The following is a 16,989-nucleotide window of genomic DNA, read 5'->3' on the forward strand; positions in this document are numbered from 1 at the left end:
CCACTGTTGGAAACTCCTAGAAGCCAGGCACTTTAACCTGGAACTGGGGAGACAGCTCAGGGGCACAGCGCCTGCCTGGCAAGAGCAAGGTCCTGAGTTCGATTCCTGGTACAAAAAATTTAAAAAGATGACAAGGCACTTTAACTCTAGCCAGTTGTCTTAGGTCAGGCTACTCTAACAAAATAAGAGAGCCTTATAAATAACAGAAATTTCTTTCTCACAATTCTGGAGTCTGGAAGTTCGAGATAAAGTGACCTTGACATTTGGAAAGTGGAGGAAAGAGCTCTTTTGGGGCACAAATCCCATTCAAGAGGGCTTACCCGCAGGATTTCATTACCTCCCCAAAGACCCACCTCTAAATATAATAGCTTCCGGGTGGGGGATGTAGCTCAGCGCTGCAGCGCCTGCCTGGCAGCGGTGAAGCCCTGAGTTCGACTGCCGGTACCCAAAAGGAAAACAGTAAAAGAACAGAAATACAATAGCTTCACACTGAGGGTCAGGGTTTCAACACGTACGTTTTGGAGAGACACACCTGGCCAGTGACAGCAGGCATAGCTTGGTTCATCCCTTGGTGATGGATGGCACTGGCTCCCCTGTGGCGGCTGAGCCCTCCTAGCGTATGTCTGTCACCCAGCTTTGCAGAACAGGCCCTTCTAGCCCAAGCTGTGTGGCTGTAGTGAGTATGGGGTTGCATGAGGCAAGCAAGACTGCTCCCCTGGGGCCTGAAGCAACAAATGAATCTACCATCCAGACAGAAGACTGAAGAGCAACCAAAGTCTTGGAAAAGCTCGGAGGGATGTTAGGGGAGAAGTCCGTAAGATCCAGTGAGTGTTATAAACGTCTTATTTGCCTGCCTGACTTCTGTCACTGGCGGCATGGCAGCTGGCCCAGTCTCCTCCCTTCAGTATCCCTCTGCCCAAGTACAGCAGAACCAGCTTTTATGGTTCTTACAGAATTCTCTGAAATCTGTTCTCTGTTCTAATTGAAATCGTTCAGTCAGAGATGTTTATTTGTTAGGACTCAGAAGGAAGCAGGGTAGATAAACAGAGGATCTTTGTTAGAGGAGAGAAAGAGGTTCCTTCACTTAGGGTCCTATTTTGGTGACTCATTCAGGAAATTTTTATTCCTGGAGTCATTTCTACCAGTTTTAGAGAACTTAGTAGTAGTTCTCTAAAATACTTTGGTAGAATACCACCCCCCCCACACACACAGCCATAATGGGCATTTGGTAAAACAGAATTGAAAATATTATCCCAGGGGGTGGGGATATAGCTTAGTGGTAGAGAACTTGTCTAGTGTACACAAGGCCCTGGGTTCAATCCCCAGCACTGCTCAAAATAAAACAACAACAAAAAAATCAATTGAAAACTCAACATCTTCAGTCCCTAGCACTGCCCCAAATAAAACAACAAAAAAAATCAATTGAAAATTCAACATCTATATTGAATTTTAAAAAGATTGCCCTTGTTCTATAGTGAATTAGAAGGCACTGTCCTATGAGTCTGTTTTTCATTACTGTAACAAAATAACCAGGGCTGGGTGCTTTATAAGGAGGAGTTTTGTTTTGTACTGAGAATCGAACTGGGGACCTTGCACTTGCCAGGCAGGCACTTGTGCTTCTAAGCTATATCCCCAGCCTGGGGCAGAGGTGTGTTTTGTTCACGGTTTGGAGGTCTAAAGTCTAGGATTGGGAGTTCCCATGACATCCAGGCGAGATCACGTTGTCCAACAAGAAGTGCAGGAAGTCAGAGAGGAAATTTCTCAGTCTCTTCTGAGGCCATACCCCCAGGTCACCTCAGGACCTACCATGGACCCCACGTCCTTTTTTTTTTTTTGTCTTTTTGAGACAGGGTCTCGCTGTGCATTTCAGGCTAACCTTGAGCTCACTTTGTAGCCTAGGCTGGCCTCGAACTTGCAATGATCCTCCTGCCTCAGCCTCCCGAGTGCTGGGATTAAGGCATGCACCACCATGCCTGGTTGACCCCACGTCTTAATGTCACCACGCTGAGGACCAAGCTGCAAGTGAATGAGCCCTTGGGGAGCACACTCAAACCACAGCAGCCCCCAGCTCTATTTGCAGCAGCGAAGTCAGTCATATAGGACGCCAGTGGTGTGTGGAACCAGCCTGTGTAGCTTTTTCAATTTTCAGGAAAATTTGCAAGCTGTTTAATGCCACACTGCAGTTTGAAATTAGCCACAGTGCTAGAGTTTACACCATGGAAATGGCAAACCCTCTATGCCAGGGTTTGAGGGAACCTGTTGTTGAACATTCAGCCGCACAGCACCATAGGGTCCTGCCCTCAAGAAACTTACTTTGAAATTGGGTACTTTGTAAATATGCAAGGATTTAAGTTAATTTCAGGTTTAATTAGTGCTTTGGAAATGTATTCATGAGTAGGAGAGGAGACAGGTTTTATGCAAGTCCTCTCTGAGAAGGTGACATCAGAGTTGGAACCTAAAGTATGAGAAGTTGCCAGTGGTGTAAGGGAAATAAACAGACTTGCAAGTAGGACGTCAGCTGCTACATGGGCCAGAGGGCCAGAGGGCCAGAGGTTGGCATGTCCCACAATAGACGACCCCACGGGGTCCAAGCAGAGGGGCATGCAGGGACAGAATGTGCTTCCCAGGCGTAGTTAGGGCTTTGAATTTTATCTCAGGAACAATGGGCAGTAGGTGAAGGATTTTAGTGATAATTTAAGTGGTGTGATTTATGTTGCATTTTAAACAGATCACCCTGATTGCTGTAGAGACAGTGAATCAGAGGTAAGCAAAGATGAAACATCATTCTAAAAGAAAAACAGAGTCCAAAATCCCACTTTTCCTTTTAGCATAAAGACAGAGGAAACAATGGTACATGTGACTGCTGAAAAGTCTTGCTGAGCCATGATTTTGTTGTCCTGTCAAGCACCTAACCTTTCTGTGCAGGATGCAAACGAGCAAGTCCATGCGTAAGACGCTGCAGAACTCCCTAAGTTAATAGGAATCAAAACCCTGTGCATTCAAAATGTTCGTATAGGAAGTTGGCTAAGTAACAATTTACGGAAAAATTGAACCTTGTCAAAGATAAAGCTAGGTACTCATTAAAGTGGGAGGGGTATTGCTTCTCAGCCTTTTGCCTAAAATCAAATGTAAAGTGCTGAGCCCGGCGTGGTGGCGCAAGCCTGTAATCCCAGCACTCAGGAGGCTGAGGCAGGAGGATCGTTGTGAGTTCGAGACCAGCCTGGGCTACAAAGTGAGCTTAAGGCCAGCCTGCGCTGCATATTGAGACCCTGTCTCAAAAAGACCAAAAAAAAAAAAAGTGTAAAGTGCTGAGTTTCACTTAGTAATACCTATTGCAGTGTGAACCAAAAGCCCCTTGCATTGGCAGATGTAAGTACGTCTGTGAAAGGTGACGGGCCAGGTGGAAGGGGAGGAACAGGCAGGCACTCCAGCGCAGTCAGGGTAATAAAAAATTCACAAAAATTGGTAAAGGGTATTGGTTCCCACAAAAGCTGTCTGGGCTTGCTCAGGGATGTGGAGCCAGGGCCCTCCCTCCCAGAGGCTGGGCGGACACAGGGGCCATGTACAGGTGTTGGCTGAAGAAGCAACTGCTTCGGCAGCTAGGAGTTTTGACTGGTGGGTCTTTAAGGGGAGCTCTGGTCCTCCTAGGCATGCAGCCTTGAGCTGTTAGAAACTTTTTGTTCAAATCTTTAGGCCAAAGCTGAGGCCTAGTTGGGCAGAGGGCTCAGAGGAGCCTCCCTACAGTCCAGTCAAGGAGAGGAATTTTGTCAGTGTCAAATATGGTTCTCGAATATGTTTGTGTTTAAAATAGTTTGAATCATACATTTGAGGCATGGTGGTACATGTCTATAATTGCAGCACTTAAGAAGCTGAGGCAGGAGGACTGCCAGAATTCAAGGTCAGCCTGGGCTATACAGCAAGAACTTGTCTGAAAACACACCCGCGCACATGCATGTGAGCACACATATAGGCAGATTCTCAATTTTGACTACATGTGATTTTTTTCATTCCCTGCTGAAAATACAAAATGACAGTTAAAATTTTTCTAATACTTTACTCAGAACAAAGGTTTTAATGACGTTTGTTTAATGTGTATGTACACAAGTGTAAATATATATATATATATATATATATATATATATATATATATATATATTATACCCAGTATGATAACTTTTGTGCTTTTTTGGTACCCAGTAATATGTTGCTGAGATTTTTTTATGTCCACAAATACAAAAGGCCCTGTCTAATGTTGAAAAACATTGGCAATATATCTAAAAGTTACTTTTCAGTGGTTTAATTCTCCATTATTTTGCATCTTTGTGCTTGTTTTTTTTTTTGAGACAGGGTCTTTCTCAATCTGCAGTTCAGGCTGGCCTTGAACTCCTTACAGTCCTCCTGCCTCAGCCTCCACAGTGCTGGAATTTCATGAATGGACCACCACCACAGTTTAGTAACTTTTTTTTTTGGCATTTTGCAAATGATCTTCTGGCTTTCCAATTGTCTTTTACTCTTAGTTATGCTCTCCATTTTATGTGCATGAACTTTTAAATTTATAGACACTGAAATTCATTAACATTTCCTTTCACATTTTACAGTCTCTGATTGGGATTATGAAAATACATATCCTTTTTCTGCAACCTCTTTTTTTTTTTCTTGATGGGTAAAGGGTGGAAGTACAAACTTCCTGAGTATGATATACACAAGGAAGGGTCTAAGTCATAAGCGTCCAGTTTAATGAACTTTTTCACATTGAGTAAATCCCAGATTTCAATCCAGAAATCCTGATGTGTCCCCTTCAGGCCCTCAAGTTTACAGAGGTGTGAGGTCTACTGCAGAAAATATGACTTCCCAATGGCAAAGTGCTTGTCCAACATTATTTACTGAACAATCTACTTTTTACTTAGGTGTTAGAAATGTCTGCTTGCTTGTACAGTATTTCCACAATTACTTGTCTATTTTTAATTAGCTATTTTTGATAGTTTTTTTTTTCTTTTTGGTTTTTTGAGACAGGGTCTTGCTATGTGTAGAACAGCCTGCCCTGGAACTCACTACAAAGTCTAGGCTAGCCTCAAACTCACAGCAATCCTCCTGCCTTAGCCTCCCAGAGTGCTGGGATTACAAGCATGTACCACCATGCCCGGTTCTAGCTATTTTTGTCTGCTGATCTATGTTTTTATTATTGTATTCTCATTATTCTAATTTTATCATACATTTTAAAAACAGCTCTTTGTAACCAACTCATTGCTTTGCTCTCAGACAGAAGTTAGAGTCATTTAGTTTTATTTTGCCTTTTGTGTCTGTCCAAATTCCATTAAGATCTTAGTCACTGATTAAATGTATCAGTTAATTTAGGAAAATTGACTTTTCTTACAAGGTTGTCTTCCTAAGAAATTTGTTTCATTTGTTCGGTTTTCCTTCTATGCCCCTTGCTAGGACTTTATTGTTTTCTTCAGATAGAGCCTGCATAGTTTTTTTTTTGTTTTGTTTTTCTTCTGGTACAAGGAATTGAACTCACGACCCTGTGCTTGCCAGGCAGGCGCTGTGCCACTGAACTAAATCCCCAGCCCCTCCTGCATGGTTTTGTAACAGAAAATGTCCTCCTGAGCCACTATACTTCAGTTTCTTAGTTGCCCAGGTAACAGTTCCTGTTCCAGTTCTGGTTGCTCCTGTCTCTTAGAAAGGGCTGGTCACTGTGATGCATATTGTAAGAACCAATTCCCAGTTGACAAGCCATTCTGCCTCTGCACTTCCTGTTTGCTTATCCCGTATAAGCCCTAGACCACCAGAGATGAGGGCCTGATATTTTGGGAGTGATTCCAATCAGTGCCTGTCAACATAAACTAAATCTGCCTCCAAATCCTGGTCTGTCACTTCTGTGTTTCAGCTTGTCCTTGCAGTTTAACATAGCTCCTAAGCGTTTTACAGCTTTCGCTGTTATTGTAATTATTTTTATTGTAACTTCTATTTTAACATTCTCTTCTCGCCTGTTGACTTTTAAATAGCCAGCTTATTGAACTCCTTCCCAGTGGCTTCTCACTGGGGTCTCCAGGGTTGACTGTACCCCCTGCGACTCCAACGTCCCATGAAAGCAGAATGCTCCCTGCTGCATGTGAACGTACTTCCAATTCCAGTTTACAGACTGTAAACTCAAGCCCCTTGGCTCTTCCTGCTCTTTCTGGCCAAACTCCTAAGAGGCTTCTCTCTCCTCTTCCTTCCCTGGCTCCTGCAGCTAACCCCTGGCCTCCAGAGGAGGTGGAGGTTCCTGCCTTGGCCTCCAGAGTGCTGTGGTTACAGATACGCGCTCTACACCCAGATCTTTCACATTCTTAGTTCTGTAAATTTTTTCCCCCACTTTCACTTATACTTAGGTTTTATTAGTTTATTTTTTGTAAAGTAGTTCTTTATCCACTGGACCTGTTTCTTTTTTGCAATTTATTCATCTGGGCTTTTTTGTCTTTCTTTTGCAGTAATTTCTTAAAGTTAGCATTTTAAACTAGCAGTTCATTGTTTTTCTCATTTTACATTAACATTTATATTAATTTAAATTTTTATTCTGAATATAAAAATAGACTGGCTGTAAAATTTCAAATACAGAAATGTGTAATTAAGGGAAAAAAATCCCAGTAATTTTGTCAAAGATAACCAGTTAGTAGTCTTTTTTTTTTTTTCCCTTTTCTTTTTGAGACAGGCTCTCGCTATGCATTTCAGGCTGGCCTTGAGCTCACTTTGTAGCCCAGGCTGGTCTCCAACTTGCAACGATCCTCCTGCCTCAGCCTCCTGAGTGCTGGGATTACAGGCATGTGCCATGATGCCCGGCTCCTATTAACAGTCTTGAGTGTATTTTTCCTGCTGCTTTTCAGTGCATATGTTGTCTGAATGTCTGTGTTACCAGTAACATACATGTGGGTTTCTGTATATGTGTTATATGCATGCATAGACTATGTACTGTATGCATATAATGCACAAAAATAGCTGTATTCCACAAACAGCTGCTTATCTATACATTATGGTCACCATGGAGGCAGACGGACACCAGTCTCATACCTGATTTGACAGGTGATGCGGTGCTTTTCCCCGATGATATAAAAATGGCTTCTTACATAACTAAGGTCACTAGAGAGAGCAGAAAAGTCCTCTCAAGCAGGTCTGAAAGATTAGGCAAAACCTGGCAGGCATCAGGAGCTCAGTACGAAGCAAACATCAGATGGAGCCAGACCCCATCTTACCCTGTCTGTCTCCACCTGTGTGACTAACTGTGTAGCTATGTCTGTGTAAACACGCACACCTCTCTAAAGCTACATCTTGCCACTGCAAATGCCTCTCTCATTAACACTCTTATGTCAATAGGAGATCCACCTTGTTTGTTAGGGGCGCAGGTTCCCATTGCATGGATGTGCTGTGACTCAATGGGCACTGCCTTAGTCATGAGGAAATGGTCCATAGTTACTTTTCTCCACTCTCTGCAAGCACTGGGATGCTGACGGCGTGCACGACGCACCTAAGGACTTGTGCCGTCATTGGAATCTTAACAGTCACTGAGCTCTTCTGTGCTAGAGGCTACACAGTTGCTTCTGCACTCCTTGTCTGGTCTCCATTAGGAAGTAACTTCAAACAGTATATATTACTGCTATGGAAAGCTGTAAAACAGGAAAAGGAGATGCTGTACCAACAATGTGACTCGGAAAGAAACAACAGGAAACCCATGGGACACAGCAAAGGCGAGACTACAGAGTATGTCTGAGGAAAAAGCCAATTTCTGTAGGAAGACACCTGGGTTATTTCCAGGCCAAAAAGTGTGTATATTTTAAGCTGACTTTAGTTGGTGTTTTGAGGGGCACACCTGTAGTCCCAGCACCCTGGGTTCTATCCTCAGTAACACACTTTCATCAAACTGTTTTTATATTTAGACACTCCTTATCTATGAGGTGATAACCTCACTTCCTTTGGGTCTACACGCAGCGGGATTTATACATCCTAGGATTGTTCTGGTTTTTAATAGGGTTAGGAACCTACATACTGTTTGGCATGATGGCTGCCCCAGTCTGCATTCTCCAGCACTGTATAAAGGTTCCCTTTTCCTGTCTTCACTTACACACACGCACACACCCATGCTGCGGAAACCAGGGCCTTGTGTGTGCCAGGCAAGCATTGCACAGATGAGCTACACCCCTACCCCTCTGCTGTTTTGAAAATGGCTATCCTAATTGGTGAGAGACGGCCTCTCATGGTTTGCTTTTGCATTTCCTGATGGCCATCATATTGAACATCTCTGATTGTATTTCGAAACAAGTTTCCCTGTTTCTCTTCATTATCATCAAAGGGAGAATAAGCACTGAAACTTTGTCTGGTAGCCTGTAAATGACATCTTGCCCTCACCCAACCTCACTAATTGTTCATTATTAGTGAAGTTGAGCATCTTTCATTATCCATCTTTTGTAAAACTGCTTGCTTACATGATTTCCTGTGTAAGATGCAGTCTTGTAAAAATATAATTCTCACCCCAAATGATCTAATTCTAACAGAAATCAAAATCACAGTAGGATTTTTAGAATCAATTTGGGGAAAACAATTCTAAAGTTGGTTTGAGCTAGGCATAGTAGCACGTGACTGTAATTTCAGCACTCGGGAAGCTGAGGCAGGAGGATCGTTGTGAGTTTGAGATCAGCCTGAGCTACAAAGTGAGCTCAAGGCCAGCCTGAACTGCATAGTGAGACACTGTCTCAAAAAGACCAAAAAAACAAAAACAAAAAAACAAAAAAACCCCAACAAACTTTGTTTGAAAGAAATCAACATGTAAGAAATATAATAAGACCTGAAAACATGGAGTGGGACAGCCTGGGGGACTTTACTATCTTTAGAATCACTTAATACAAATTTCTAAGTCCTCAACACTATAACGTTGGTGCCTGAGGAATTATGGATATTACCTATGGAAATTGGGTTGTATTCTGATTTTTACAATTGGGTATTACAATTTGTCCTTGCCAATAGACATTGTGAAATGGGAAGAAACTGTTCAAAAGGAAAGAGAAACTGGGGTGGGGGAAAGGAAAAAAGGGAAAAACAAACATATACAAGATAGTTAAGGTAATTATACTACTAATTTCTCGTAATTCATTGAAAAGAAAAGCTTGTGCTAGTATTGTTTGGACAACTAAATGCCTATTTCTTGTACTCTGAGTAAAGGTAACAATATAGTAATTGTTACTGTATTATCTTGTTTTTCAAAAAAATTTGTTTTGGTATTTTTTGAGACAGGGTTTCACTATGCAGTTCAGGCTGACCTCAAACTCACAGTGATCCTCCTGCCTCAGGCTCCCGAGTGCTGGGATTAAAGGTGTGCACCACCACACCTGGCTATTTTCTTTAAAATAAGAATTTTTTTTTTAAAAAAACCATACTTGCAAATAACAGAAACTGACTTTAGTTGGCTTAGGTAGGATTCACTGGAACAATAGTCAGTAATGAAACACAGGACTTCTAGAGTTACTATGAAGCAGAACCCTGTATCCTAGGAAAACCAAAAATAGGCAAGTGCCATCTCTGGCCCTGGTTAATAGAATTATGTCACCCAAACTCAACCATCAGGGTCTCGAGCCATGTAGGAAGAGATAGTTGAGGGTTCAGTCTGGTGGTGGTGGTGAACGCTGGTGTCCAGTTACAGAGGTAGCAGCAACAGCAACATGGATCTTGATCCATGCCCTGTTTTGGCAGGATTTGGTCATAATTTAAGCAGCTGGTCCTCTTTTGGTTTCTATCCCTTTTCTAAGCCTCGTTTCCTAAACTTCCCTTTCTCAACATACCACACAAACTCTTGGTTAGGAAAGTTTGTATTTTGGGAAATGAGTCAGAATAGAAACTATCATTTGCTAGGTCAACTACAAATAATTAGTGAAGCTAATATTACAGATTCCATTTGCGTAAGTGGAATTATTTACCGCTTTAGAATGCAGTAGGCTCCCCAACTGGGTGTCATAACAGAATCTAAGCAGTGGTAGTAATACTAGGCTGGTTGTCAGACAGCTGTATGTGAATCTGGGTAATAAATACTGAGAGAAGTCACTTAGTGTATATAGGCTCCTCTGCAGAGTGAGGAGGTTGGACCAGACCAGGTAAGTTTCTAGTTCTTTCCAAATTGCAATATTCTGATTCTAGACAGCCTTGTTGCCCCTAAATCACTTCAGAGTTAACTGTCCTTGTTAACATTAGTTAACAAAAGCCAGGCTTGGTGGTGCATGACTGCAATCCCAGCACTCAGGAGGCTGAGACAGGAGGATCACCATGAATTTGAGGCCAGCCTGGGCTACACAATCAGACCCTATCTCAACAAACTAGAAAGAGTAGCTGACAACTACCAAGGGCTTGACTATTTGCCAAGTTTGGACACAGTCCTGGAGAAAGTGAAGTATTATGTACAGTGTCTGGATTAGCTATTATTAGAGGGAAAATATCTGAGCTGAAAGATTAGACAGACTGGAAGAAACCCTTTATTATAGTGGAAAATGGACACCAAATGGGAAGCTCTCACAGGCACTGAAAGACAAGCTACATTAATAATCTTTTCAGACTCTGAAAGGACATCTCTTCCAAATCACTTTTCATCCCATCCACCAGGTATGGTTAGATGTTTAAGTGAACCAATACTAGGGGTGGAAAAACAGGCCATCTCCCATTTCTCTAGATACTAAAATTGCCAGGCGTGGTGGTGCACTCCTGTAATCCCAGCACTTGGGAGGCTGAGGCAGGAGGATCGTTGCAAGTTTGAGACTAGCCTGCACTACAGTGAGTGAGCTCAAGGCCAGCCTGAACTGCATAGCGAGACCCTGTCCTAAAAAGACCAAAAAAAGTACTGAAATCTGTTCTAGAGATGTCTAGCAGGTGGGTAAAGAGAACTCTAAACTGGCCAGTGCACATTAATGCCAGTCACACAAATTCCTGTATCAGCTTGGCCCAAATAAATCAACGTCAGGAATTCCTAGCTTACAGAACTGGCATCTGCCAAGTAAATCCTTACTCTGACATAAAGGACCAGCAGAGGTGTTTGGGACATAATCAGGTCATTCTCTCGTGACCTACAGGTTCTTATGAGCGCATCCTTCTTGGGAGCCCTGTGTCTTTTTTCATCTGTCTGTGTTGTGTGTGCCGTTTCTGCATTTACTCTTCCCATCGAGACCAAAGGACGGGCCTTACAGGTAAGTAACACGGGACTCTCTTACAGTAGTACTTTTTGACCACAGAAATTTGACTACATGAATTTGGTATATGGGCATCCTTCTTTTAAGCAGATATAACACAATTTTCTCCAAAAGAAAAACTGGGCCTCTGGTCTTTCTTGCATATACTAACTGTGAGTAGCACTGAGGTCAAAGTAATAATTAGCTTCACACCTTTTCTTGTGAGTTATAGTTTGACTAACAGGGACCAAGGTGACAGCTGTTGAGGCTCCAGCACTTAGGGTCACATGGTCCTCACAGCTTGGCCCATCCTCCATTCCCCCAGTACCTATGCTAAGAGTGGACCCAAAGGCTTCAGCATGGCATGAGCTGCTGTCCATTACAGTAGTTACGGACTGCTCACATAAAAAATGCCCCAAAAGTACACACTATGGCGAAACTGGGACAGAGGGCCTTCCTAGTTTTCTGCCCTTATAACTGGACTTAGCGAAGAACAGCTAGCTCAGCAGTGGTGTTTTCCTGCCTTAAAAGCCAGTGGCTGGTACACAATGGCAGGTATCTGGGAAGAATAACTGAGGTTACTGGTTGACTCTGGCTGTTGCCTTGTCTCCCCTATCCTACTAAGTTGTAGGCACAAGGAAGTCACTATTGCCTAAGCATAAGCAACAAACCGGGTGGCTCATCCAGGTCTCTACTTTTCCTCTTGCTTGTTTAATCACATTTTAGGTGACCTGTCATTTAAGTATGAACGTAGGGCTTTGTCTAGTTCCTTTGTTTGGGAAGTGACCCATCATTGATTGCTTTAAGTCAGACAAAGAGCTGACTCATAATCCTTTCATTAAAGACAGAAAGGAAGCATATAACACCTTCACACAAATGAATAAACCAGGGCACAAGGAAGCTAAGTAACTTGAGAAAGGTACACTAGTATGTAAAGGTGTCAATCTCCTAGTTCTCTATTCCTTTCCAATTTTCCAAAATGTTTTAAGCAGTACTATACATAACAATCCACACAAGTGGGAGTCACTTGTTAATATGGCTTAGATTTCTAACTCGAGTCACAGCTACCTCTAAAGGACTGGCCCCATTTCTGTTGACTAGGTCTTGGTTTTAGAGATATGGTAATTTTGCATAGTTGTTTACAGCTCTTTTACTATCAATTTCCTTAGAATCTTAATATGTAGATTCAATAGGTAAGTACAAGCACACTCAACACACGTAATTCACTATAGCATATACAGGAAGTCCCTGACTTACAAATGAGGTTTCTGAGTCTTACACAGTATTCCTGTGACAGTTCATAAGTCAGGAACTGAAAGTTTCTAGAAATGTTTATAAGAATGTGTCGAGTTTTTTAACTTCAGCAATAGACTGTACTCCAGTGATTTCACTGGATAAATCAACCTGGTGACTAACTTAACGTCAACTTTAGAGATACTCTAAGAAATTTAACCATTTCAGTGATAATAACTTGTGTGCATTTTTACTCTGAATTTTTCTAAATCTCTGTAATGGACTACAATAATTAAATTGTAAAACTACAGTTGCATTTCCAAGTACACAAGAGTGCTGAATCTTAATTTCTCAGATTTTATTAAAGAACCTTCTCCTGTTGGTTGCTAGTGTTAGGTTGGTGTGAACTCTTTTAAAAGTCTTCTACTGATCTATTATCCTCTACCCCCCTACCCGCAGCAAATTAAATGAAGACCTGCAAAGCTGGATCTACCAGGGGAGATCATTTTCATGGAGCTGTGGCACATTTAAAAAACTTGATTTTATTTCTCTGTGCTACTTGGTAGTTAATAAACTTACCTATTTAAAAGAATAAGGTGCACATGGGAATGCAGCTGGGCAGCTGTTCACATACTGTCACCCGAGGGGGGACCAATGTAAACTTTCATAAAAAACGCTGTGAGACGGAAAAGGCAGTAAATGCACATTGTTGGAGGAAGGTGGCTTTTCTTCCGTAAGACCAATGAATAACCCTTCAATCTTAGGCAAAACATATACTGGTATTCTCCCATGGGATTTGTAGCTAAGAACAAGGCTATCAAGAATTCTTTCAAACCCACTAGAATAGTCATCCAACTCAAACTGAAATTAGCATATTTAATAATGAACTATTCATAAATGCTTAAATTAGTACATCTTATAATTATGAAGAAGCTATGAGTAAACTTTCCCCATACACTCCCTATTTTTACTCTAACATCCTTATTGGGAGGGGACTTCTGATTACCATATGTGATAAAAATTATAAAGGAAGCAGCAAGCCTTCCTGTGTCACAAAACTGCTTTCATGCTGTACCCTATCTGGACAGGCATGCTGTGGAAAGACATTTTATCTCACTGTCATTCAATGTAGAGGTCTAATGAAGTTAGGGACCCCAAGGTTGGCTCACAACCAGTGAGATGTTATGTTAGTGAACCATGTGTACATGAGGTTTATACCTCTGCTTAGAGCCAAATCCTTGACGCTCCAGTTCCTTACGCAGCAGCAATCTGAATATAACTCAGGCATACCCTCCTATGCAGACATTTAAGTCATCTCTATTACTAATCATTTGAATTACATGTAGGATTTGACACATTTTTTTTCTCAAATGTTTTTGATCTGCAATTAGTGGAATCCATGGAAGTGCTCATGGATACAGAGGGCCAAATATATTTTAAGTTTTGTAAGCTTTATATGGGCTCTGTCACAAGCCTGAAACATTCTTACCTTTCAGGCTCAAGAGGAAACCCATCTATAACTCTAGTTAAAAAATTTTAGGCCAAAATGTATTTGATTGAAAGATGTTATGGCTACACTTGTAGTGTTAGCCCAACAACCCGCCACAAATTGTAACTGTAAATCCCAAAGCTGAAGTTAGCAACCATTTGTAAGGATTTCAGAACTTAGTACCTGTGGATCTCCAGGCCCGGGGAACGGTAAAGCACTGCCCAGCACTGTCCAGGACCCAGGCTTCTGAGATAATACCACATTAGTCTATGGCAGACTACAAACAGAATTTTAATTGAACACCAAATTCAACAAATTCTTGATAACTCAGGTGGGTGGCTTGGTATACTTACCAGTATTACTCATCAGTAGAAATGGAAGTCAGCATACTTAAATCACCAACCAGAGCTTTTCTGGATTGGTTTTACAGACCATCAAGACAGACAATACTGGTTGTTGATTTTGGTTTCTCCGTAATCACACTTTTGTCTTATACAACTGGGTAGAGGTCAGATCTGTCTGAATCTGTTTTATATGTATATAGAAGACTCTTTTGAAGGCTCTCTAAAGCACTGACCACAACAGCAAAAATTCCTTCTGTAGTGTGAGTGACAAACGTCTTATTTTGGGCTTTCTTTCAGTGCCTTCTCAATGGATCTCTAAACAGATCAGATTAGATACTAGCAACAGTGTCAAAGTCTGGTGCCTGGAACAGCCTGATTTTCTTGGGGAAATGCCACTTCTCGGGACAATACAGTCTCATCCCAAGAGTAAGGAGTGCTAACCTCTCTGGTTGAGCTGTATAATGTCCTTATCTGAAAGCACGGACAGCTGGGCTCCAGTCACTGGCAATGAAAGATACCCGGATTTTCTGGCTCACTGGTCTTTGGGTTAAAGGCATTATCCCAGGGGCAAAGAATTCACAACCCAAGTTTCCTGATACATGAGAATAGTATGTCACTTGAAAATGGGCCAAGACAGAATTTTGGTAAATGTTTTAGTTGTTAACAACCATGGACATTTTTTAGGGCTTGATTTTTTAAAACTAATTTTCAAACAGAGGGTATCCCTACCAAAATTTTCTGAACTTTCAAGGTATAATTAACATAGGCACACTTTCAAAGTGACTTATAAAATCCCCAACTTTCTGCATCCCCTCTCTCTCCATAGTAGGATCGAGATATGCAGAATTCCCCATGGCATAGTTCGTTTTCTTACCTTTGGGAGTAAAGTATCAGTTGAAGTATTTATTACTCTTTTTCCTTCCTGTTTGCCCTTTTTTAAAAAAAAAAATCTTAAGGCCAATGAAATACATGTGTTAGAATAAAAGGTGTTTCCCCATTCCCTATTTATGGGCTAGTATAGTTCAACTACACATATCAATTCTATTATCAGAGGAACACACAAAGGCAGAAATGAGGGAAGACTAGATAAAATTCTACTGAAATGACTTTCATTAATTTTTCCATTAAAATCTGTTGTGGTAAAATAGTCACAGTAAAAATTCATCAAAGTTAATTTTTATTAAAATCAAAGCACCAGTCTGCCCGCCCCCCCAAATTTAAAAGAAAACACCAGATCCAGACTATTGCCTCAAATGCCCTTCACAGTCAGCAAAACCTTCACGGAGAAATCTGTGATCTGACTGGCAAGTTCCCACCAGGAACACGAATCACCTGCATGTGAATTGTGACTTAGAAAATTCCCATCCAAGATGAAGGTACAATAAAATGTTTGTAAAGTTGTCAACTGTTAATTTACATGGCGCTATAAAATACTTTAAAAAAATATGTTCATGGTTATTTAAAAGGAGGAGCTCAGTAAGAAATTAGACGATTGGACCCAAGGTCATGTCCATAATGTTAATAGCCAATCAGATCACTTGATTTCCTTCATAATGATTACAGGTAAAAAAGAAACCAGGCGAATCTTCATTTTAAACCTAAAAATCTTTCATTCACAGCAACTTTTGGGAATCACATTAATCTGGATCAGACCTCAGCGAAAGTTGTTCTTTCACTGTCCTTTAAAATCAAATTTAAAAGTGTAACCACTGTAATAGCAGAGGATTTGAAATGCAAATTCGTAAATGGAGCAATTGGCTGTATACCCACCCTCTGGACTGCAGAGTTAATCTTTTGAAAGCATTCGTAAGTTATGCCACATCTATACTATGTATGGTAGGTACTAAAACGTTAAGGCCTAGTCTTTAAGTTAGAAAACAAAAGAAAACTACCATGGGAAGAGGACAGTATTTTTTTCTTCTAGTCCTTTCTATCCCTCAGGGCAGGATAAGCAGGGCCTGTTAACATAAAGGATGAAAGGATCACACTGCCAGCTGCTCATGTAAGATATTTTGCATGTACTATGATGTATCCTAGCCCACTTGTACTTCTGCCATAGCGATCTACATCACTGACTGTATTCTTGAGAAAACCCCGGCTCTGATATGCTCTGCTCATTCACTTTCAGCAATGTGGGTCTCCTGTGGCTGTGATACTAGGCTCTTGGTCCTAAACCCAGAGCGAAGGCTCCTGAGTTTTTGGTCAGAGATAAACACTGGAGTGTTGCTAAGGTTTAGGTCTAGGTTCCCTGAATCACACTGAAGCCCTCCCCCGACGGAGGAGGTGGGGGTGGGGCTCTCAGGAGTGTGGGGTATAGAGAGGTTCTTTTTAAAGCTTCTATTAGGGTAGGATTTAAGGACTGGATGGCGGCAATCCTCCTGGGCACTCGTGTGTTAACAGTCACAAGAGCTGAGACCATGGCAAAAGGGCCATTTGGAGAGAACCCAAGATAACTGCTTTGAATATAATTTACATTATTATATATGATGACAGAAGATGATCCTCTACTGCCTTTCTCTTAGCAAAGGATGGTTATAGCAAAACAGAAAAATGTGTTACAAAGTTAATATAGGACTGAATATAATTGTGACGTTTTAGGATACATTAGTAGAAACTCTGGTTCAGATATATTTAAGAAATTGTATTTTCTCTCTTAAACCTATCTCCCTTAATAATGATTCTTAAAATAATTTACCTGTGTTGCTGTTTTAACAAAGGACACAAGTAAGGGAGAACTATCAAAAGA

At 41.3% G+C, this 16,989-nt stretch overlaps 1 protein-coding gene across 10 annotated transcripts in view; it reads left to right on the forward strand.

The window, feature by feature from the left end:
* The window catches only part of Svopl (SVOP-like), a 101,387-nt gene that overhangs the window by 38,221 nt on the left and 46,177 nt on the right, over positions 1-16,989 (forward strand). For 9 of the 10 annotated variants that reach the window (XM_013504968.1, XM_013504971.1, XM_013504976.1 and 6 more), the window contains one exon: positions 11,082-11,195. In XM_013504968.1, the coding sequence (XP_013360422.1) occupies positions 11,082-11,195 (114 nt within the window). Of the gene's footprint in view, positions 1-11,081; positions 11,196-12,869; positions 13,125-16,989 lie in introns of those variants that run through there. The other variant, XM_005405456.2, reaches the window with a different exon arrangement.

Source organism: Chinchilla lanigera, unplaced genomic scaffold (assembly GCF_000276665.1).
Source record: "Chinchilla lanigera isolate Chin_1 unplaced genomic scaffold, ChiLan1.0 scaffold00093, whole genome shotgun sequence".
Lineage (NCBI taxonomy): Eukaryota > Metazoa > Chordata > Mammalia > Rodentia > Chinchillidae > Chinchilla > Chinchilla lanigera.